This window comes from Erythrolamprus reginae, chromosome 1 (assembly GCF_031021105.1).
Source record: "Erythrolamprus reginae isolate rEryReg1 chromosome 1, rEryReg1.hap1, whole genome shotgun sequence".
Lineage (NCBI taxonomy): Eukaryota > Metazoa > Chordata > Lepidosauria > Squamata > Dipsadidae > Erythrolamprus > Erythrolamprus reginae.
Window position 1 is genome coordinate 365,361,524 of NC_091950.1, and position 25,513 is coordinate 365,387,036.

Here is a 25,513-nt window from a genome sequence, read left to right on the forward strand (position 1 = left end):
GTTGAACTAATAGGCTGAAAACACTCACAATTTTCCATAAATCCACTTTTATGTTAAGCAGAGATGAGCACCGCCCCCTAGAGTCAGGAACGACTAGCACATATGTGTGAGGGGAAACTACCTTTTACCTTTAATATTTTAAATCTACACACACTCTTAACTAATGAAATAGAGAGTCCATTGTGAGCTCTGCCTTATTTTATTATATTTTATTTGCCAGAAATTATTTTCATTTACTTTTCACAAATTCATAAAATTGATGCAAAGAACAATGGCATGCATATGTCTTTCTATGATCTGGCAGTACTTTCTTGTGATTCACATAATACAAAAAAGATGTATATTCATTTTCAGAACATTAAAAAAAAACGAGAAATCATGAATATCTAGTTCTGTGATCAAAAATTCAGACGACCTTCATCTTCAATAACTTAGAATATAAAATACTTCTTGGAAATTGGTGGTTTACCATTCACTCATTTGTTTTTCAAACAGAGATTTCAAAAGCCACAATTCTTTCAAAGCCAAAAAAATGGCAAAATCCTGGATTTACAGTATATCACATCCAAAAAAATGAATTTCTTATACTGTCTATTGTGCTAAAGACAATGCCCTCCTATGGGAAGGGCAGTTTTGAATATTTCAAATAAAAACAGGTTAAAACACATATTTCATTGATATCAAACTGCTCACTGAACACATTCTATATGAGAATTCCAAGTGTGGATTAGCTCATGGCACAAATTTTGATAAGGGATTCTAATTTATCACTTACAGCATAATATATTTTATGAAAATGCACAATTTCCAAATAAGAAATGAAAGATTCCTGGGAATTGTATCACTGAAACTTAAAAGAATTGTTGAAAATTACCATTTTAAAGTTAAAATGTGTTCATTAAGTGTATATGAATTTCTCCGTTATCTAGTGTACAATCACTATTAACTGCTGCCATTCAGCACAATTTTTAGGCATATAGTTCTTGTGATTCTCCATTAAGCTTCTTTTTTTACAATAGAGCTGCCAATTTTGAATTTAGTGTTTCTTCATTTTTCATTTTTGTTTCTGACTGGTTTTTTGATGTATTGTTTTGTTCATCTTCAATAGGACTGTCAGTGGGTATCTGTCAAGGAAATAAAAGGCAATTTAGAACATATGAGATTTAGAAAACAGATTGAGAGAGAAGCTAGCATGGAATATTATCAGAGTTTTAAAAAAAGAGGATATTCCCTAAATTCCAATGAAACATTCAAAAGAATGGTACCTTGGTAATTGTTAATTATTTGGGGGAGGGGGATGCTTCCAGTACCAAAAATGACAAATTCCTTACCCATAAGGAATGATGGCATTAGTCACAAGGCAGCCAACAACAAGTTCTAGCTTGCATGTCAAGTAACAAACAAATGGGATAAATTTTTCATGTCATAATGCATTGAGTGCCAAGTTCAATAAGTTTCAAAGCAGTTAAATACCAAGGTACCACTATACTATGTTTTGTCCAAATCCTTTTGAAAATGAGGTAAACCAATATTAATTAGTAAAAAGTTCAATTGGTAGCATGGCACCGGACCAGATTACCTCAGGGACCGCCTTCTGCTGCACGAATCCCAGCGACCAGTTAGGTCCCACAGAGTGGATCTTCTCCGGGTCCCGTCAACTAAGCAATGTCGCCTGGCGGGACCCAGGGGAAGAGCCTTCTCTGTGGCGGCCCCGGCCCTCTGGAACCAACTCCCCCCAGAGATTAGAACTGCCCCCACCCTCCTTGCCTTTCGTAAACAACTTAAAACCCACCTCTGCCGCCAGGCATGGGGGAATTGAGATCCTCTTTCCCCCTAGGCCTTTACAATTCTATGCATGGTATGTATGTATGTATGTTTGGTTTTTATATTAACTGATTTTTAATCATCAATACCAAATTACTATTGTACACTGTTTTATTGTCGCTGTTAGCCGCCCCGAGTCTCTGGAAAGGGGCGGCATACAAATCCAATAAATAAATAAATAAATAAATAAATAAATGTGTATTAAATACAAATGTGTCATATTGTCATCTATGTTGAGAAACATAGATTACCATATGTTTAAATACCTAATATCCATATGCAAATGATGAATACACATTCATTTGATACACAAATGAATACGGTATCTGCCTTTCCATAAATGTATCATATTACTTGCAACAGTTTTGTATATTACACTAAACACCTAATTATTGGCTTTGGGGACCACTATGTACCCTAATATAAATATTTATAGAAAATACGTTATTAGTGGATTAGGACTCATCTATGGAACATAACTCACTGATAATTACTTATATGATTGCAATTTAAATATATACATAGAAATGAAAGAATAGGGAAATATTACAATGCTGTTTATGTCATTTTAAGATATGCAACATGATAGCTACTGAACTTACAAGAGGAAATTGAATATTAAGTTCCAACTCAAATGGAAGAGAGTGCTTTCTATATAGTTATATTATCCTGCACTATTTCAATTTCATAGTGGTCCTTCCTCGTATGCTGCAGACAGATTTGGGATAAAAATTGGATAAACTGGAAGATTCTTCAGAAACAGTAAATAATACATTAGATTTTTAAATGTCTAATTTAAAAAATGCAAACTTCACAAAAATATTTTCTGAAATTTACTCAAAAAGTACTGACAATATAATATGAATGAGTTAAACTTATATCACAACAATAAATTTAAAGATTAAAATTACTTACAGATGTAATGTCCACAGTTACAATCCCTGAATTTATATTGTGCCTTCGCAAATCAGATTTAATTAAAGCTAAAAGAGAGAGAGAGAGTATTACATATCAATTTAGATATATTCACTGTGGTGATTTTTTAAAGTTTGGCTTTGTTAATTATCCTACAGATCCCAATACGTTAATGTCAGCAGTCTTCTGCAGAATATCTAATACTTGCTTTATTACAACATTTTTCAGGTATTTCTGAATTGAGAAATACTAAAACATATTAATCAAAAGTGCAAATCTATATCAGGGAGAGGATATTTTTGTGATGGGTGGAGTCATGTATCAAGATAACATGGGGACTGAACAGCAACCATTGTAGTGCGATAAAAGTAGAACTGATGCAAATAAGTATTCAAACTGACTGAACAACTAAATGAAAACATTTCCTGGACTATATCTTATGTCGAGAACTCATTCTATCCACAACTTTCCATTTGTAGAATGGATACCTCTACTGTTTGATTTTCTTGGAGTTTGGTGAGAAAGCTCAATTATTGCTAACTTCAGAGAAGAAAAGAATGTAAAGGCAATTATTAGAGTAAGTGGATTTATTCATATTCAATACAATTTAATTTATTAATTTATTCTTTCCAATCAAAGCCCTATCTATTTATAATTACTTTTTAAAAAAATATTTTATTGTACATTTTCCTTCATTTTATATCACAATTTCAATTTTGCAACAGTGATTTCCTGGTTGTATCAGCACCTTTTTAAATCTACGTCATATTGTACATCCTAATTATGACCATTTTCCTCTTATTATTCATACAGTATAATTGGTATAAAGAAAATAGAAACTTGATATTATGCAGCATACTTATATCTATTTTTCTTATGGTTCTAACATAATTCTCTATACATTTATCACTCTATATACTTTGAATTACAATTTTGTACAGTCTGGTACTAATATTGTTTACAATAGGCAGTCTTTTATATAGCCTTATACCTATCTTTATTTATAATTTGTTGATGGTCTTTCATCATTAATTTTCTAACTTTTGCATCTCTAATTTAACCAATTATTTCATAAGTCCCATATTCAGTAATACTCTGTTTCTCCTTTAAATTTGATTTCCATTGTTAACCTGTCCACTTAGGCACATTCTAGTATTTTCTTTATTACCATTTTCTCTGTCAGTATATTTCAATTTTTGGAAAAAGCTGGTTTAACCAAAGTAACTGACATAATGTTAAATGAAAGAATAACGACAATGGAAATAACAGAGGCAATTAAGAGACAAAAAAACAATAAATCTCTTGGTTCAGACGGGCTTCCCACAGAATTGTACAAAACCATACAACAATCGCTAGGACCTTCACTGTTGGAGGTCTATAAACTTGCATTATTAAGGGCCAAACTACCTAAAACCTGGACAGAAGCATACATTACAATGATACCAAAGAAAATATATACCACCAACAGATTTTAAAAAATATAGACCAGTATCAATATTAAATATTGACTATAAAATATTTCCCTCCATGATCTCAGAAAGACTTTAAAAAAATCTTAAATGCATTCATATACCCCGACCAGAATGGTTTCCTACCCAAAAGACAGCTGAAAAACAACATGAGGATTACTATGAATGTACAGTATTGGAATATTATGAAGACCACCCCGGAAAGCAATTAGTAGCAATCTTCTTGGATACACAAACAGCCTTTGACAATATGAATTGGCAGTAAATGTAGAATTACTATAAGAGGCTAAACTTTACAATTCCCCCAGATTCTACAAATATCTGTGGTGTAATATAGTCTGGATTCCCAGAAGGGAGAAGCTGCATTCTAGAGAACCAAAAGACAGTGAAGTTTAGATACTGGAAGTTTGGTTGAGAGGATCAAAATAGCTCATCTCTAGAAGTTCTCAGAGTATATTATAATGAGGTAGTAGTTGTAGCTGTAGGTGCAAAATTTGTGTCTGTAGGTGAGGAACAACAAAAGAAACTGCTTAGAAGTACTGTAACTCTCTGTGCCTTTAATGGTTTTCAGAGCCTCAGGCAATATCTAACTTTAGATATTTCTTAAAATATATCACAATATATCAAAATACAATATCATATATGAAGGTGGAGGGTTGTTCTTTGAGTTTGTGGGTTGATTTCCAAAAGTTCTATTACCGGGCTAAGTAACATCTTCAGCAGAGGGATTACCTAGCCAGGTAACGAAACTCAACTCTCAACCTGAGAGGGATCCCAATATTAATTTAGATATGCATAAATTATTGAAGAAAATCTTATGACTGATCTGCATGCTAATCAACCTTTCAGATTAGGCTTTAATCCAGGTTAAAATGAACATAGTAATGAAATACATTAATCAAAGATAGTTAGTATTTGGCATGACCACAATGGAGACCAAAATTTCCATTGTTAAGCAAAACAGTTAAGAATTTTGCCCAATTTTACAACCTTGCTTGCCAGTATTTAAATGAATCACATGGTTCTTAAATTAGTAATATGATCATTAAGTATATTCGGCCTCCCCATTAACTTTTCTTCAGAAGGTCACAAAGAATGATCACATGATCCCAAGATACTGAAATCATCATAACTACTGTGTTTCCCCAAAAATAAGACCGAATCTTATATTAATTTTTGGTTGGATTTTATTTTCAGAGAAACACAGTACATACCGGTTGCCAAGCATCTGAATTTTGATCACATGATCACAAGGATGCTGCAATGGTTGTGTGAAACATTGTCATAAGTGACTTTTTCAGTACCATTTGAAAGATCACTAAACAAATGCTTATAAATTGAGGATTACCTGAATAGACACACTTTACAAACAAAAAGGTAGACAAATCTCACAGCCTGTTTAACCAATCTTGTGTCTTACTGCTCTTCCTTTGCTGTTAACATATTTTAAATGTTTACAAATTTTTATTTGTTTTACCACTATGATGCAGTGTGTTTTTATTCTTATAAAATATGTGGTTTATTTTTTGATAATAAATGGAGCTTTACAGTTTCAAATAAACAAAGAGAACTTAAGCCTTTGGAGCAGGAGTGTCAAACACAAGGCCCATTGTCCAGATCCGGCCTGCAATGTGGTTGGATCCAGCCCACAGGGCCGCCCTGGAAAATATAAGGGACCAGCCCACATAGCTTCAGCCCAATGCGAAGAGGACACATCAGGTCATCATGGCTTCGGCTTAGTCTACCCAGTGCAAAAAGGAAACATGCCAGCAGTTTGGGGAGTAGCATCAAGCTGGCGATGCCCACCCAGTTGGCTACACCCATCCAGTCAGCCCCAGCCTTCCCGAGGCCAACCATAGCCCGGATGTGGCCCTCAATGAAATTGAGTTTGACACCCCTGCCTTGGACAGATTTCATATTCACTATTTTTCTATTAGCATAATTTGAGATGATGTTAAGTGATTACCTGTTAAAATGATGCCTATAAACATCCACACAAAGAGAAAAATATTTCCAGCACAGGGATTGTAAACTGTTGTAAGCTTCCCCTGGATCAATGTAAAGACGATCCCAAATACCTGTAATTGTTTATAAGAACACATTTCAGACTCTAACTCTGCCAATTTTCCTTAAGTTCCCTGAACGCTGCCAGTTTTATTTGCTACTGTTCCCCATAAGTGGATGTTGAACAGCATGATCCCATCATATTAAAAGTGTACTATTCATGGCTTGCAAATTTGTTCAATTGGAGAGGCACCCTTGAATTACCCTGCCATTTTAATGGAAAATATCTTATTCTAAAAAAAGTATTCTTTAAATTCCAAGCATAAACAGAGATATGAGAAAAAAGTTAATTGGACTAGGTAGCCACAAATTCATTTTTCCACAGTGTCAATATAAATTCAGCAAAGGAAAAATATTTTTGTGGGTTTTTTTTTCTTTTGCATAGCAATGCAGTTGTTACAATGTATATGCCATTTTCTAAATATTTTCAGTAGAGATGCTGCAAGCTTTAGAGAAGTTCTGTATAATCACTAACTATGATCTGCAAAGTTTTATGAAAGCTGTTTCCTTAATCTTTGCTACTTACCTATTTATGAAAATAGCATTACTGAAGTAATAAAGTTATCTGAACTCAAAATTCCAAGACTTTAGTAAAATATTCCTCATTACCTGTGCTGAAGCATTCAAAAGCCCTGAGGAAGTGCCTTCTGACTCTGGGTATGTAATTTCCACAGCAAATTCAAAACCAAGGGGTAGATAACCTGTCATAAAGAAACTGACATAAAAAACCAAAGTGCAAATTAGCAAGAATTTCTACTATTTTTATCAAAATTGTTCTTCAGTATTTATTACTATTAGGGCAACCTATAATAGATTTTCTAGCTTACTTCAATTTGAAAATCCAATTACAAAAATTCACCTTTGATGGAAACATATTCCACTAGAAAATTAACACATTAATAAAATAATCTAAAACTAAAATAAAATAAATTTAATGTTTCTGAATTAACATTGCGGTAAATTTTATTGCAAAAAGCCTTACCCAAGGACTCCAGCAGTCACAAATACAATTACAAGGTTTCCACAGTTCAAAGTGAATGTAAATATGACCATTCCAACAAAAGAAAGGATATATACAGCTAATGTAGTCTGTCTGTAGAAAAATAAAACACAAATTATTTTTGCTATAACTTCATAACATAGAGCTCAAATAAAAATGTACATTTTCAGTGGCAATTTGTCATTGCCTTCTTTTGTCACCTAACAGAGTAGAAGCAGTCCTTGAATTACCATGGGCATTGGGAGTGGAATTTCTATTGTAAACTTTTATGATGTGCTCCTAAAATGTGACATTGTGTGACTTCATTGCTTAGAAACAGCAATCCTGACAATCCCTGTCCCATCATTAAGTGGAGATTGCAGGATGTTAAGCAAGGACATCATGTGAACACAGCTTGCAACTGCCCACTGGCTTTCAACAAGCAAAGTCATTTGAAGTCACCCCTCATTTGAAATAACTTCAAAGTCATTTAAGTAGATGTAATCTGAGGACTACTTTTATCATCTATTTTACAATTTGTGAAAACAGCTTTCTCAGATTCCAAAACTCAAAAGGTGATTACTACTATAAAACTATTCTTAACAGCTTGAAATTTCTGTACATATGACTTGTTTTTAAGAAAGAAAAAATGCTTTAGTAGTTAAAATTTTATATTTAGCAAAATGCCTATAACCCTGACATTATCAATGAGAGTGTCAAGCAATCTTCTCTCCTGTGGCATGATCTTTGGCACAGGGTTCCTGGCATTGATAAAATGAGAAATTCCACTTAGAACTAAAACCAAGAAATTCTGGTCTTTGCCAAATCCCAAAAAATGAGCTATGAATTATAGCCAGAAGCTTTCAAAAATGGTTAGTTAAACAGAATTCTAATAAAGGACAATATTTTTAGCTCAGAGTTGACATGAGGAGTCCTTTGTACTCTCTGAGCTTGTTTTCTTGTAGACATTTCATTACCCAAACTAGATATCATCAGTGCTAGTCAGTGACAGTGACTGATAATGTTACATAATTTGGGTAATGTAACATCTGCAAGAAAATAAGCAACCTCGGAGAGCACCAAGGACCCCTCATAAACATAATTCTCTTTTGACACATGCTCTTTCAACTAATTTACAAAAGACAGAATTACGTTTTGTAATCTTTTGACCTCTATTAAACTACTATTAAACTCTATTAAACTACTCAGCCTTCATATTATAACTACAGCATAACATATGAATTTAAACATTTGCTATTCCCATTCATATACCTACTTGTATGTCTTGGTATAATCCAGCCATAAGCCACAAATAATAGAGCCAACCATTCCAGCTACCACAAGTGTGAGGCCAATCCTACCTGCATTTATTTCTTCTCCCTTTATGTAATAATGAAATTACATAAATATGAAATGAGGAAGCATGTTCATTCTAATTCACTTTTTCAAAAAAAAGTTAATCTCCAAAAAATTAGTAAAATGTATCAATCATTTTTGCAAAGTGAATACAAAGCATAAGTAAATTCAAAATATGGCAGTAGTAAAAGAAATATTGCAATCTGGGAGTGGACACTATATATGTATAGCCATAATTTTATAGTCCATTTTTAGGTAGCGCAATTAGATAGGTCTTCCAATTATTAAAAAAAATCCAATATTAAACAAAGATTATTCTATTACCAATTTTTATTAAGACAAGATTTTATAAAGAAATAAGGAAATAACTGCAACCTAGGTCCACAAAACTGTATTAGAAACATAGAAACATAGAAGATTGATAGGAGAAAAAGACCTCATGGTCCATCTAATCTGCCCTTATACTATTTTTGTATTTTATCTTAGGATGGATATGTTTATCCCAGGCATGTTTAAATTCAGTTACTGTGGATTTACCAACCACGTCTGCTGGAAGTTTGTTCCAAGGATCTACTACTCTTTCAGTAAAATAATATTTTCTCATGTTGCTTTTGATCTTTCCCCCAACTAACTTCAGATTGTGTCCCCTTGTTCTTGTGTTCACTTTCCTATTAAAAACACTTCCCTCCTGAACCTTATTTAACCCTTTGACATATTTAAATGTTTCAATCATGTCCCCCCTTTTCCTTCTGTCCTCCAGACTATACAGATTGAGTTCATTAAGTCTTTCCTGATACGTTTTATGCTTAAGACCTTCCATCATTCTTGTAGCCCGTCTTTGGACCCATTCAATTTTGTCAATATATTTTTGTACGTGAGGTCTCCAGAACTGAACACAGTATTCCAAATGTGGTCTCACCAGCGCTCTATATAGCGGGATCACAATCTCCCTCTTCCTGCTTGTTATACCTCTAGCTATGCAGCCAAGCATCCTACTTGCTTTTCCTACCGCCCGACCACACTGCTCACCCATTTTCAGACTGTCAGAAATCACTACCCCTAAATCCTTCTCTTCTGAAGTTTTTGCTAACACAGAACTGCCAATACAATACTCAGATTGAGGATCCCTTTTCCCCAAGTGCATTATATTACATTTGGAAACATTAAACTGCAGTTTCCATTGCTTTGACCATTTATCTAGTAAAGCTAAATAATTTACCATATTACAGACGCCTCCAGGAATATCAACCCTATTGCACACTTTAGAGTCATCGGCAAATAGGCAAACCTTCCCTACCAAACCTTCCCCTATGTCACTCACAAACATATTAAAAAGAATAGGACCCAGAACAGACCCTTGTGGCACACCGCTTGTAACCTGTCTCTGCTCAGAATACTCGCCATTAACAATAACTCTCTGATGTCTACGCTTCAGCCAGCTGCAAATCCACTGAACTATCCAGGGATTAAGTCCAATCTTCACTAATTTATCTATCAGCTCTTTATGTGGAACCGTATCAAAGGCTTTGCTGAAGTCCAGATAGGCAATATCCACGGCACCACCTTCATCCAACACCTTTGTGACATAGTCAAAGAAATCAATGAGATTAGTCTGACATGATTTGCCTTCAGTAAAGCCATGCTGATTTGGGTGCAATAAGTTATTGTTTTTAGGTGCTGATTTATCCTCTTTTTGAGTGGAGTCTCCATCATTTTAACTATAACTGATGTCAAGCTAACTTTACATTATTATGTATTATCTTTTAGACAGTACTTTCAAAGATCTGAAGATGAAATGCTCATTTTTTTCATGATTCTCAGAATGACAAGCCTATCTTTTATTCCTTCTACAAATTTCATCTTTCTTTTTATCTTAGGTAAAAATAAAATAATCCATAATCAGATACCATATCAAGCTATTATTCTTTTGTCTAATTAGTGATCTCCCACATTTTGTATGCTTAACTCCTGTACAAATCAGAATTGGAAATGACAATACAAGCAGGGCACTGATTTTGGTTCAAGAAGAAATTCTATAAAAACATACCTCATAGTGAGTTAATATCATTTGGTTTAGTAGAGTTGACACTGAGTAAAAGGCTCCAGTCATAATTCCTACAATGACATTATCAAAAGTTTTGCTATCATTACATAAAAGAAATGAAGCCAAACTTATAAAATATAGAACAAGTTACCCTTCAGAAAACTTAGTTATCTGAAAATAAAATGAAATCTGTGATCCAGAGTATCTTTTTGCCCTGCATGGGCTCATCTCCTCCTTGTCATCAAGTCAGGCGTAAACAGAAGCACTGTACAGTACATTGAAGTGGAGATAGCTAAACAGTCAGTGAACTTTGGGGAGGGCTGTGAACAAGTAGAAGTGAAATCTACATTCCATTCGTTATTTATTTGCCATAGGCAAAAATCTGTTTGGGGTGGGGGTATCACTGAAAAAAGTAGGCTTCAAATGACCTTATGACTACATGATATTTGAATCAAGAGTCTAATGCCCCAAGACTTTTGTCATATCCAAATTCACATTAATCACCAGTTCCTTAGTAAATTATTGGCTGTGGTTCTATGAATCATGGGATCAAAAGAGAGGAGGCATGGAATGACTGATCTTTTTTTCTTATTATTTTTCATTGTACAATTTTATTGGTTATATATAGGATTTCTATATTCTCAATAGCAGTATACCATCTGGGTATAATTTCTACAATCTCTATTAATTACCAATAATAACTATTATAAACACAGTAGTTGTAACCATTATTCTCAATACCTATTCATCTTCACTTATCCTTATTAAGAATTTTACATTGTTTGATTAGGCCAGTAATGGCGAACCTTTTAGACATTGAGTGCCCAAACTGCGCTTGCACGCATGCCCAAACTGAAAGGTGCATGCACAGATATGCACAAACGTGTAATATGCAGACATGCATGAGTAAATGTGCATGAACAGACATGCATGCATCTTTATTATATTGATAATTTATTATATATGAAGGTACATGTAAAACCATTCCATCATGAGAAAATGCTCACACACTGTCCAACATATGTGTGAGCCGCTCTGAGTCTTCGGAGAGGGGCGGCATACAAATCTAATTAATAATAATAATAATAATAATAATAATAATAATAATAATAATTATTATTATTATTATTATTATTATTATTATTATTATTATTATTACAAGTGGATAACTCAAAAAGGAGACAGAAGGACTAATACTGGCGGCACAAGAACAGGCCATTAGAACAAATGCTGTCAAAGCCAGTATTGAAAAATCAACAGACAATCCAAAGTGTACTCTGTAAAGAAACAGATGAAACAATCGATATACATACTCAGCTGCTGCAAAAAGATCGCACAGACTGACTACAAGCATAGACATGATGCTGTGGCACAGATGATCCACTGGAACTTGTGCCGGAACTACCATTTACCAGTGGCAAAGAACTGGTGGGATCATAAGCCTGAAAAAGTGGTCGAAAATGAGCAAACAAAACTAGGACTTCCGACTTCAGACTGACCGAATTCTGAAGCATAACACACCAGACATTGTGATCGTGGAGAAAAAGAAAGTATGGATCATCGACATCGCAATCCCAGGAGACAGCAGAATTGAGGAGAAGCAGCTAGAGAAATTAGAGAAATACGAAGATCTAAAAATTGAGCTGCAACGACTCTGGCATAAGCCAGTGAAAGTGGTCCCAGTGGTACTTGGCACGCTGGGCGCAGTACCAAAGGATCTCAGCGGACATTTGAAAACCATCGGAATTGACAAAATCTCCATCTGTCAATTGCAAAAGGCCGCTTTACTGGGATCGGCAAACATAATTTGCCGCTACATCACGCAGTCCTAGGTGCTTGGGAAGCACCCGACTGGTGATGAAATACGAAATCCAGCATAGTGATCTTGTTTGCTGTGTTGTATTGACATAATAATAATTATTAATAATAATAATAATATTTACAATACTCAAGGTTCTAACAAATGTCTTCACAGTCTGTTTCCAAGCACCAAGTATAATTAGTTGCAGGTGTTTGGTGTATTCCAGCTAATCTACCCTGGTCATAACAACTTTCATTTCATCTACCGTACTTTTTCCAGCTCTATATTGCCTTCTTCGGCCAGCAGGTGTCACTGGTTCTTTTTTTCATCTCCACTTCTTCTGTAAATATCTCTGAATAAAGATATTTTCTAATAATTTCCCAAAGTTCTTCAGGTTGAGGTGGTGGTGGGAATATAACCCAGAATTTTGAAACAATTTGATTTTTAAAGGGCTAATCAGTTTTTAATACTATTTCTGGCTACAATTTATTTTCTTATTTTCTTTCTTTACCAAATTTTACAGTAGCTCCAGGTCTTTAGTAGCCACTATTTACCTCCATTGAGTCTCACTTTCTAAAGGGGGTGCTTTAGAGAAAATTCCATGATATAAGTTAGAAGAAATCTTACCCAGACCGAGCACACTGTTAGAAGATCTTTACTTTTTTTACTTCCGTTTCAGCTGTCTTCATGGCTTCAGTTCAGCCATAAAAGCCGTCTTCTCTTCTGCCAGTTCAAGGGTTTTTCTTCTGGTCAGTTGAGGGGACAGTGTTCTCCTCACAACGACCGAACCAATACCTCTACCTTCATCACTCCTACTGGGTGACTTTTGGCCCTGTAGAGCCTCTGGACTGGAAGAAACCAGTGAGACTTTGCGGAGCTGCTGCTCATCTGCACTGCTTTGCCGCAAGGTCAGCTGTCTTCTGGAATTGACTGTTGGTCTTGTCAGATCTACCACAATACTATACAGAATATTGATAGCTCTCAATTCTCACATGAGAGAATTGTAGAAACACAGCTACATCACTGCACATTTAGAGATCATTCTTATGGCTCACTTGCGCCTTCAGCAGCAATAGCCCAAAGATATCAGGACAAACCTCAGAATTTACATTATGCTCTAAGCTTCAAATACTACTGCTGTCTCAATATGAATGGTATGAAACTTCAACAACCTATTGAAGTTTCCTGGAAAAATTGCTACAAATAGAAGAAGTAATTTTGCTACATTTGTCTTTTAGTGCCACAAATATCTAAGTAATTAGATATTTGTTAGCCGCCCCGAGTCTGCAGAGAGGGGCGGCATACAAATCCAATAAATAAATAAAATAAATAAATTATCAATAGACATTGTATTGCAAAATCCCTTACCTTATTTTTGAACAATTAAATACCATAACACATAATTAAAAAGTTCAATATTAATACAGATTCAGAATAGATGTATAGCAGCACTGTACATGCTTAAATTGATTATCTGTATAACATAATTTTCTACATGTGAATGTTTGATTTTCATGTTTCTAACATGAATATTAATAATTTAAAATTTTATATAAGAATTTATAATAGCAATTATATAACTCAATAGGGAGATGGATGGCATATCAATTTAATAAATATCTCTTAGCAAATAAATCTCTAAAGGTTATAAAAGGTTATAAAAACACATGTTTAATACACACATCTTATTTTAAGAGAGTTAAATAAATGCTCACCATAGCTTATCAGCAAAAGAATAAAAGGAACGTTCCTGAACAAATTGAGTATTGATTGTTTATAGGAGTGATCTTTTGGTGATGGATCCTGGAGAACAGCCTGAGACTGACTTGGAGGATATTTGGGTTTTTCCTTAAACACTAGAGAGAAAACAAAACATAGTTAAGTATATAACATTTTCTCATGATGGTACGGTTTTACATGTACCTTCATATATAATGTTGTTGTTGTTAATTTTCAATTCAATTCTAAGTCTGGTACTAGTAAAAACTAGTTCAAGTCCTAACCAAGAACCTAAGAACTGTTAAGATAACATTTGAGTATATAGGCCAGGAGTGTCAAACTTGTGTTGTCACATTGTCATGTGACGTATTGTGATTTCCCCCCCCCTCTTCGCTAAAACTGGGGTGGGCATGGCTAGTGTATAACGCATCCAGCCCACAGTCCATAAGTTTGACACTCCTGATATAAGCAGTTCAGAGTAGAGTGGATTTTTTTGCAAAGTCGGGATATTCAGGTTCAAAAATGTCATTATCTAGGCAGCTCTTTGGGTATTGCTCCAAGGACTATTACTACCCTGTTTCCCCGAAAATAAGACGTACCCTGAAAGTAAGGCATGTCAGAGGTTTTGCAGAATTTGCTAATATAAGGCACCCCCCGAAAATAAGGCGTAGTCAAGTTTACATACGGTACGGTGGAAAAACATATGGTACCATTTAAAGCTGTTCATAGCGGTACCGTAATAATGTGGTGTCCCCTGCTAGCCCCTTCCATCGCTTTGTACCGTCCAGTACAGCAGACACAGTCTGCTGCTGTCTCACCGCCATTACAGTCTCCACTACAATGCGTAGACTGTAGTTCCTCTGGTGGCCGGAAGCTGCAATAGCAGGAGTATACTGTTGTACCATATAAGTGCCATCATTTGTGCATGTGGATGCCATACTGACAGGTACCATATCGTAATCACTGTACTGTATGGTACACTTTCTTTGGGGGTGTCAGCTTTTCTGCCTGTGAATTTGTCTTATTTGAGAAATATAAGGCACCCCCCGAAAATAAGATGTAGCACAACTTTTGGGGCAAAAATTAATATAAGACAGTGTCTTATTTGCGGGGAAACATGGTATTGGTACAACCATTGATTTCTTCCTCCATAATTGCTCAACTTCAATTTTCAAATTATTTATAATTGTTGTTGTTGTTAGACTGAAATAATGTTTTACATACCAACCACTGTTAATAAAAAGAGAAAAGTAGATACTCCTGCTGTGCCATAGAACATTATGCTGATATTATGTCCCATAAGATCCAGGTCATCATGTGTGTTTGGAACTAAAACTGGAGGTAGTAAAAAGCCAATTGCTGTGCCTAGCTATTAAAATAAAAAGAAAATTGTGTTAGAATAAATCTGAAAACATAGACAATCTATTAGACTAGTCTAGTCAATTTTGTCAACACGATATCAAAGAACAGTCCAAAATACTTTCAAATGCATAATCATAAATGGTAAGGTAGTAGCCTTGATTTACTGTTTCTTCCCAAGAACTTCTATTTAAGCTCTCACACCTAAGCCTCTGGGAGCAGTATGCAACCATTAAGAATTATAGATATAAACAGATCAACTTCCCTCTCTAACCTGTCTAATTCCTCTTTAAAACAATCTAAATTTGCAACCATCACCATATCTAATTATGCATTATATGGTGACATACTTTCTTTAGCAATTTTTGTTTTATAATGAATGACTCCAAGTTTTGATACTGAGAGGAAGAATACTTTATTGCCCACATTTTCCATCATACATATGATTCGCACTTCTTTAAAAACCTTTTTTAAAGGAAAAAAAGCCTTAAATATTGTAGTATTGTTGAACAGAAAGAAAATGGAGATGCACAAGCAGCTCCAGCTGACCGGCGGCTGTGCACACACATCGCTGTGAGATTTAGCTTATGTGCATGCACAGGAAACCAAATCTCGCACAAGGATACTCCCATGTGCAACATTTCAGTGATTTTCACTGGTTTTTTGCTTCCGCCTGTGCGCAGAAGCAAAGAAGTTGGTGAAAATCACCAAACTCTTTTGTGCGCAAACATCCTCGTGAGAGATTTGGCTTCTGCACAAGCACAGGAAGCTGAATCTTGTGCCAACATGCATGCATGCGCATGCCAGATATGTGCGCACCGCTACTGGTAGCGCTGGCAGCCCTTCATGTATACTGGCAATTAAAGGGGACGCAATGGCTCAGTGGCTAAGACGCTGAGCTTGTCGATCAGAAAGCTTGGCAGTCTGGAAGTTCGAATCCCTAGTGCCGTGTAACAGAGCGAGCTCCTGTTACTTGCCCCAGCTTCTGCCATCCTAGCAGCTTGAAAACATGTAACAATGCAAGTAGAAAAATAAGGACCATCTTGGTGTAAAGGTAACAGGGTTCTGTGTGCTTTCGGCATTTAGTCAAGCCAGCCACATGTCCACGGAACCATCATCAAATAGTACTGGCTCTTCGGCTTAGAAATGCAGATGAGCACCACCTCCTAGAGTTGGAAGTGACTAGTACCAATATATGAGGGGAACCTTTATCTTTTTATACTGGCAATTATAGATTTCAGCTTCCTTCCTATTCACTTCTAGAACACAATATTATAGCAGTCACTTCACTGAACTATCTCAGAGACTGATTTGCACATTTCAATAGGAAATTGCCTATTTTCATCAGAAAGTCAACAGCTAGTAAGTTTTAATTTATTATATTGGATTTTTCTGGATTAAAGTGCAGAACTATATTTAGAATGCAAGGATGTTACAATAACTTTTTATACTCATTTGTTTTCCTAACTGATATTCTGAACATTGAAATATCAAAACTCTTGCAGGCAATATTCTTTAAAATATGCTCATATTTTTAGATTATTAGTTCCATAATTATTATGAAACAAGAAAACTTATATTATGATGTTCTACTGAGATCACAGCATCAGACAGAAACTACAAATCTAATTAGCAAGGATTTCAAGTCAATATATGAAGGCTAATTATTCTGTTGTAAATGTCCTTGCTTATTCAAATTAATTGCTTCAATCACTTCAATGACAACAAGGTTATGCATGATCAGTGCTCATCTAGCTATTAAGAATGGAAACTAGAATTATTTTCCTCCTTAAATCCAAATGTACTTATTTTTTCTCACCAGTTAGCCTTCTGGAATGACATTAAAACCTGGCTCTGCCAGCAGGCATGGGGGTCGTTGAGCAAGATCACCTAACTCCGACCAAGAACAACAAATTATTATTACTTTTAGGGGTTTTAACTGTGTTCTATTATTTTTACTTGCTGTCCAGAGTCCCGAAGGAATTGGGCAGCTTGCATTGGCATCCTTCAGTCTATAAAGACCATGGTATCATGCTCTGGATTCCCCAGAGCATGAAGCTTGGGTAAGGTTAGTATGGAGGATAGATTGTTACCCAAGCAGCTTATAAATGGGCGGCTTATAAATCTAATAAATTTATTTATTTAATTAATTAATTAGTTATCCATCAACATCCCTATTTCATGCATCTCTTACCGCAACTTTCTCCTCTTTATCCACTCACCTGATTGCCCAGAACAGCTACTGCACAAGCAGTGGATACTTCCTTGGGTCCAAACCAAACCGAAGCAATATGGGAGGGCAAGCCCAAAATGAAGACCTGGGCTACAGAACACACAACCTGAGCCAGCAGAGTGACCAGGTAGAGATTGGGCTGGACGCTGGTACACTTAATCCAGGCCCCCAAGCAATTCAATCCAGATCCCAGCAAGGCTGTGAGACGGAGGCCGCGGGTGTCCAGCAACCAAGTGGCCGGAAAGATGAGAGGCACGTATGCCACCATATAGGATATAGAGAGCCAGTCGATTTCGGAAGAAGAGACATTATAGTAGCGAGTGAAGACACTGGTCAGTATACTGTACTGGATCCACTGGTAAGCGTTTACTAGTGAATAGCAGCTGAACACGGCCAGCACCACCAGTCTCCGTTTGGAAAGACGAGGGGTCAGCTTCAACCCCACGGTAAAGTCGGGCAGCATCGCCTCCGCTTCGGGGTACTTCTCGAGATCAGCAAAGGTGGCAGCGGCGTTTCTTCCGACCTCTCTGGCCTTCTCAGTCACGAAAGGCTCTTTACCGGCCAGGTATCCATTGGGCTGGAGGGCAGGCAGCGTGGATTCCTCGCCAGCCTCGCCGCTGGCCTCGCTGTTTCCCCCGGGTTCGGCCATCTCCGTTCCCTTCCCGCCCATTCTCGCTCTCCCACCACCACCACCACCTGAGGCCTTCGCCCCTCCCAAGCCTACCTGCCGGCGGACCCCTCGGTAGGAACCTCCCTTGCTTTACCTCAAGCAGCACCGGTTCAGGCGCCGCCCCTTTTTTCTCTCCCGCCTCCCCACACGCAGGTGCGCCCCGCGGCCACGTCCAACCTGCCCGCTCACATTGCCGGCCGAGCGCTTCCCGCCCGGCCTTCGCTTCGTGTGCTGCTTCGCTCGCTCGCTCGCTCTCATCGGCGGCGGCGCGCTTTGTGTTTCAGCCCTCACGCCTCATGTGGACCAACTGTTTTCAGATTGGCTGAGCTCTGCCTTGCTTCCCCCCCACCCCCGTCACCCGCCAACGGTCATCCCGGCAACTCCAGGCAAGAGATGGAAGGAAGCTGAGCGCATCTGGTGCACGGGCAACCAAAGGAGTGATGCCGGCTTCCGCATGCGCACTCTAAGTCTCTCCTCTCCCATCGGGAGAGGTTCCGAAGGCGCGGTCCTAAGCCAATGAGGAGATGGAGACGTCTTTGCGCTATCGCGTCTCCGCCAATCTGGGAGAAGCGAGGCCGGGCTGCGCCAAAAGGGCTCTCAGGTTGCCCGGCTTCGTCGATAGGGAAACTGGGGTTGTGTGATGCGGCTCGTTGTGGCCGAGGCCTCCCCTTCGGCCACGTGGAAAGGATTGGCGTGGCAGCTGGACCCGCCTGTCATTTTGAGAGGCTCTCACCTTTCACCAAGTTGCTGAATCATGCGCCTAAATCCCTCAGACGCAACTCCATAGCTATTTATTTGTTTATTTATTTAGTTTTATTTATTTGTTTTGTCAAGTACGTATTGGTACGTATATACAGAGATATAATATTTATATACATGAGTAAAAGACAAATATTAGGACAGGGGATGTAAGGCCTTCTGGTGCATTTATGCATGCCCCTTACTGACCTCTTAGGAATCAGGTGAGGTTGCGCTCCTGATTGTAGCATCCTTCCTAGGTTTCGACTGTGTGTGTGTGTATTTAATTTAATTTAATTTATTACATTTGTAATCCGACCATTTCTTTCATAAGAACAGTAATGTAACAGAAACAAGAATAACAGCACCAGCAATCCCAAATGGTTTATAATCTACAGTAGCTAGTTAAAAAGCATTTCTTCCTGTATTAGCAAGTAAAAACGATGTAAGAACAGTTTAAACCCCCCCAAATAAAACAGTCATTCCACAAAACATTCATTTCTTCTTGGCCAGAACTGGCTGGTCTTTTTCAATGGCTCCTAAACTGTTTCTGGAAAATTAAAAGGAGGGTAGTTGGGTTGGAGGAAAAGACCGATGAAGATACACACCCGGTTTTCTCCACGTTTTGGTTCGGCCTCAGCTTCTCTTGCCTTATGTAAAAGCAGCTGTTTTTGTGCCACCACCTTCGCAGATTTGTCCTAGAAAAAGTGTTTTGACTTTTCAAATTCTTGCAATGTAAACCAGCTCAAGGTATTGTAGACATTGAGAGGAAATATCCAATTTATGGAGGCAGCCCACCACCACAAAAGAGCATTTGAAAGATATTAAGACGTCTAGGCTGAATATGCTTCAGGTTGAGAAGAACCCTAATCAGGTTGAGAATAAGGACCAGATTATGTATGGGACCACATTCTGCCACACACCTCCCAGTGGCCGGTCAGGGCCCACAGGGTTGGTCTTCTCACGGTTCCACGGCCAGACAATGTTGACTGGCAGGACCACATGGGAGGGCTTTCTCTTTGGTGGCTCTGGCCCTATGGAATCAACTCCCCCATGAGATACGCACAATCCCCACCATCCTGGCCTTCCAAAAGGTGGTAAAAACATGACTTTTCCAGCAGGCCTAGAGCCGGTGCATTGTTTCATCTTGCCTGGCAGAATGGCTTAATTTAAGGATTTTTTAAATTATTTTATTGTTTTTATATTGTTTTTATTTTGCTGTTTGCCGCTGAGAGTCCGCAAGCAGTTAGGTGGCCTATAAGTCAAATAAATAAACAAACAAGCAAAGAGCAGACAAACAAATAAATTTTAGGGGCCAATAGTTTTGCAGATTTCAGTAGTGATCATGGGCAAAGAAGGAATTGACTGTGAATGGGTTCTTCCTCCTCTCTGAGTTTGGTTGCTTTCTGCAAATGTTTCCTTACCTGGCTATGTAACATCATTGCTAAGGAGTGGAGTTCACTAACTGAACTCAGAGAGCACCAAGGACTCAACAATCTTTTGTCAGTGTTTATATGTAGCCCCTTGCCCTGCCGGTCTTATATAACAGAATTTTATTTCCCGTTTGATGATTATCTGCTGCTGTTTCCTGCTTTTTGTTTATACACTATAGTTGGCTCTTGCACTTTTTTAAAATCTAAAAAACCCAATTAAAGTTCTAAATAGCGTTTTATCCCAATGACCTGATATGCAAGCTATTATCACTTCTGGGCAAATTCTCCAAAACCACAATTTTTGCATTTTTCAAGATTTTGTTCCAGAGTACACTGTGGAAATCTGCAATTTCAGCATTTCTAATGTTTTTTTTACTTCTTTTTGCTTCCTTAAAAAACTTGAAACAATTCTATATACTTTTTAATAATACAGAAATGGGATTCTGTTAGTTTCTGCAGCATTGTAAGAGATATAGTTTTGCTATGATATTCATACATACATACATACATACATACATACTTACTTACTTACTTACTTACTTACTTACTTACTTACTTACTTACTTACTTACTTATTTATTTAAATTTGTAGGCCGCCCATTCCCGGGGACTCAGGGCGGCTTACAATAATAGAAATAATAAAAGAGTATAAACAATAACAACAGTAATAGTAATATAAAACCATATAAAATCTCATTCATGCAGTCACACCATATCATACACCCCAATTCATGTCTTATTGAGGCCAGAATTAAAAGAAGTGTCAATTACTCATGGCTCCCAGGCCTGTCGGCAGAGCCAGGTTTTCAAGGCTTTTTGGAAAGCCAGTAGGGTGGGGGCAGTACAAACCTCAGGGGGGTAGTTGGTTCCAGAGAGCCGGGGCCACCATAGAGAAGGCCTTCCCCCACAGCCCTGCCAATCAGCGCTGCTTAGTCAACAGGACCTGAAGAAGGCCGACCCTGTGGGCTCTAATCGGTCACTGGGAGCTATGCAGCAGGAGATGGTTCCATAAATAGTCTGGTCCTAAGCCATGTAGGACTTTATAGGTAATAACAACACCTTGAATTGTGACCGGAGACCAATTGGAAGCCAGTGCAGCACACAAAGTGTTGGTGTAACATGGCTGTACCTAGATATTGATTGATTGATTGATTGGACTTGTATGCCACCCTTCTCCATTGACTCAGGGCGGCTCACAAAAAACAAGGAATACACAATGAAGTAATATACACCCACAACAGTTTGTGTGGCCACATTTTGGACAAGCTGAAGTCTCCAAACACTTTTCAAGGGTAGCCCCATGTAAAGTCGGTTGCAATAATCAAGCCGATATTGGCCAGCAATTAATCTAATGCATATTTCTTATAATCTATTGATAGAGACCACCATTAATGTCTGGAAAAAATTTATTGGGTGAAAGAATTGCAATTACGGTAACTACAGCATTTTTACACTGTCACATTAAAGTACAGTAGTACTTCTACTTAAGAACTTAATTCATTCCGTGACCAGGTTCTTAAGTAGAAAAGTTTATAAAAAGAAGCAATTTTTCCGTGCGATTGGGGAAACCACAGGGAGGATGGAGACCCTGTTTCCTCCCAGGAGATTCCTAGAGAGGCCCCACGGAGGCTTCTCCCTGCCTTTTCCGGTTACAGTTTCAGAGGCTCGGGTTTGTAAGTGGAAAATGGTTCTTGAGAAGAGGCAAAAAAACCTTGAACGCCCAGTTCTTATCTAGAAAAGTTCATAAGTAGAGGCGTCCTTAGGTAGAGGTACCACTGTATTAACCATCATTTCTTGAGATGGCAAAAAGCAATAAATGTTCCAGTCTGATTAGCTGATCCCAAAGCTATAGCAAACTCCTCCATTTTGCTTTCCTACCAGCTGCTGTGTATGTTGTGTATACAGTATAGTCAAACATAACTGGTTAAATTACTTGGCTGTATTTGCCCTAAATTTATTTATTTATTTAATTTATTTATTGGATTTATATGCTGCCCCTCTCCCAAAACTCGGGGCGGCTAACAGCAATCATAAACAGTATACAATAATAATCCAATACTAAAAGCGAATTAAAAGCCCCTTAATATACAAAACCAAACATACATACAAACATACCATGCATACAATTGTAAAGGCCTAGGGGGAGAAGAAATCTTAATTCCCCCATGCCTGGCGGCAGAGGTGGGTTTTAAGTAGCTTATGAAAGGCAAGGAGGGTGGGGGCAATTCTAATTTCTGGGGGGAGTTGGTTCCAGAGGGCCGGGGCCGCCACAGAGAAGGCTCTTCCCCTCGGTCCCACCAAGTGGCATTGTTTAGTTGACGGGACCCGGAGAAGACCCACTCTGTGGGACCTAACTGGTCGCTAGGATTTGTGCGGCAGAAGGCAGTCCCTGAGGTAATCTGGTCCGGTGCCATGAAGGGCTTTATAGGTCATAACCAACACTTTGAATTGTGACCGGAAACTGATCGGCAACCAATGCAGACTGCGGAGTGTTGGTGTGACATGGGCATATTTAGGGAAGCCCATGATTGCTCTCGTAGCTGCATTCTGCACGATCTGAAGTTTCCAAACACTTTTCAAAGATAGCCCCATGTAGAGAGCGTTACAGTAGTCGAGCCTCGAGGTGATGAGGGCATGAGTGACTGTGAGCAGTGACTCCCGGTCCAAATAGGGTCCACCACGGAACAGTATTCACTACTAAGAAGAGATATGCAACAATGTGCAAGTTTTGACAAATGCTGACTCACCTCCCCTGTATTACTCTGTAGGATAAAATAGGACTTCTACAAAGATGGAGCAGAAGTGATAAAAATAAAGCAGGAGAACTACCTGTCCTAAAACTCAGCAGCTGTTCTTCACTGTTGTTGGGAATATTGAGGGACCTGCATGGTAAGTGGGAAAGCTTTGCTGTGTAGTTCCCACAGCCTAACCAAAAGCTGTTTGGCAGACTGTAAGGGAGCTGTAAATATAGCCACCCTTGGTTATTGTGTTCACTCACAGCTTATCCGCAACAAAGTAACTATGGTGATAGTGAACTGGGCTCAGGGCTTATGAAGAAGGCTGCACCTGAATCAGCCAACCAGTGGATTGATCCCCTTCCCCACAGTTCAGTTGAGAATATTACACAATGATCTGCTATGGGTTTCTGCCAGTTTCATTTTGTTTTGGGTGGGGACACTTACTGTACTTAAAACCAGAACAACTGACAAGCTTCTTTCATCCATGAGCTAAGAACAAAATAAAAGCACTATCATGGGATATGGCTGAATAGATTGCCAGGACAAATTAATTTCTTGACTAGTTGCAAATGATGCCCTGATTTTTTTATTTCATTTGTCTGCTGACAGTTCTTGTCTTTGTGTCTTGTGATAACATAAGTCCTTTGCTTTATTGTGCAACATATAATTCAGCTTACCAACGATTGATTAAAATAGATGCTTGTGTACTGGTTTATCCATGATTTGAATTGACAGTTGCCAAGCATTTCTGGAACCTTCTAAGATTCTTAGTGAAGAGTGGCTGTTTCTCAACAGCTATTAAAACTTGGGAACTTCATTTCAGCGAAAAATGCAGTTCAGCAAAGCATAGGTACGTGTCAGTTTGCGTGTGGATTAGAAAGATCAAGGAATCATTGTTTATTTGGATTTCAAAAGGCTAATGAAGCCTCTCATCAAAGATTTCTAAGAAAACTTCCTCTTTTGTTAAAGGACAACAATTTGAAATTAAAAAAAAACCTATTATTTCAATTGATGGAATTGTACAAATAGTGGGAAACAATTCGGCCAATATACCGTATGTTAAATTTTGATCAGTGGTTTGAACTCTTATATAATCCGGACCAATAAAAAGTTCCTCAGCGGTTTTAACACTTTAAATAATGTAAATACAGTATATGGTTAAACTATTAAATGAAGTGCTGCCAAGTGTATAATAGACACATAGCTTTAAAAAGACAGATTCGTGAAGGATGGGGCTATTCATGGGTATTTGTCTTGGTGCTAGTATGAGTTGCTAGGGGAGACACCAGTAATTATAATGCTTCTGACAGTTGAAGTTATCAGTAGTTTTAAATATTAGAGTAAGCAAGCTGTGTTGGTGTTGCCCATAAAACTATAACCAACAATGGTATATGATAATGATATTGAGAGACCAGGAGGAAGAGCCCCAAATGATGATCGGTTAGCAAAACTTCAGTCCAAAGGAGAAGGGGTAACGAAAGCATTCCTAGTTTTCTGGAGAGTGAAAGGGAGAGGTACTTGAGACTTGATGTTAGCCTTGCAAAGTATCCAAACAAAGCACAACCAGGTGTACTAGTTATACCTTTATTGTGAAGTTAACAGACCCTTGCAAATCTGAAAATACAGTACTTCCATCCTAAAAGGGAGTCTTAATGACATCTCCTGGCACGTCTAGGCAGAAGCCATATGTTTGAAAATTCTTTATGCTTTTGAAAAACAATAGTTTATAGTTCTAGAGATGGCAACTTCAGTCAAAAGTGCTTTCCCCCAAAAATGTATTAACAGTAGTAAATAATTACTATAAAACCATGGTAGTCTATTACATTGGGTGGCTTTAACAGCAAATTGGTTAAATACATGGAGGACAAATCTAACAAAGGCTGTTGGGTTTGAAAAAAATCCTGGATAAAAATCCTGTTGATAAGTGGTGGGAGATGGTTATATCTTACCTCCTCAGAGGCATCTGGTTTATTATTATGAAAAACAATGTAGGACTAATATCAGTTTTGGCCTCATCCTGTAGGGCCGTTGTTGTATACTAGCTGTTGTTAGGAAACCAATTAATACATGAATTATCCGCATTGGAAATGAATATTTTTCTCCCTTGAGATCAGCTGCGTCATCTTTTTTAGCAAGTTTATATCGGGTTTCATTTCTTGTAAGAACAGATC

At 37.7% G+C, this 25,513-nt stretch overlaps 2 protein-coding genes across 6 annotated transcripts in view; one reads left to right on the forward strand and one right to left on the reverse strand.

Moving 5' to 3' along the window:
- The window catches only part of SPATA45 (spermatogenesis associated 45), a 29,313-nt gene that overhangs the window by 142 nt on the left and 3,658 nt on the right, over positions 1–25,513 (forward strand). The window contains exons 2-3 of one of the 4 annotated variants that reach the window (XM_070734443.1): positions 3,219–3,316; positions 23,373–23,493. The gene's annotated coding sequence lies outside the window, so the exon portion shown is untranslated. Of the gene's footprint in view, positions 1–3,218; positions 3,317–19,069; positions 19,277–19,321; positions 19,396–21,990; positions 22,038–23,372; positions 23,494–25,513 lie in introns of those variants that run through there. The other 3 variants (XM_070734442.1, XM_070734444.1, XM_070734445.1) reach the window with 3 other exon arrangements.
- FLVCR1 (FLVCR choline and heme transporter 1) lies at positions 184–18,917 on the reverse strand. 2 transcript variants are annotated; one of them, XM_070734441.1, is made up of 11 exons: positions 17,753–18,917; positions 15,396–15,540; positions 14,168–14,308; positions 10,655–10,722; positions 8,528–8,631; positions 7,255–7,365; positions 6,882–6,987; positions 6,175–6,286; positions 2,740–2,807; positions 2,427–2,532; positions 184–1,124 (listed from the first exon to the last, which is right to left on the reverse strand). In XM_070734441.1, the coding sequence occupies exons 1-10, from the start codon at positions 18,431–18,433 to the stop codon at positions 2,476–2,478; spliced, it is 1,593 nt and encodes a 530-aa protein (XP_070590542.1). In that variant the 5' UTR covers positions 18,434–18,917; the 3' UTR covers positions 184–1,124; positions 2,427–2,475. The 2 variants fall into 2 exon arrangements, with proteins under 2 accessions (XP_070590542.1, XP_070590541.1); XM_070734440.1 differs by lacking the exon at positions 2,427–2,532 and having other exon boundaries at positions 17,753–18,905.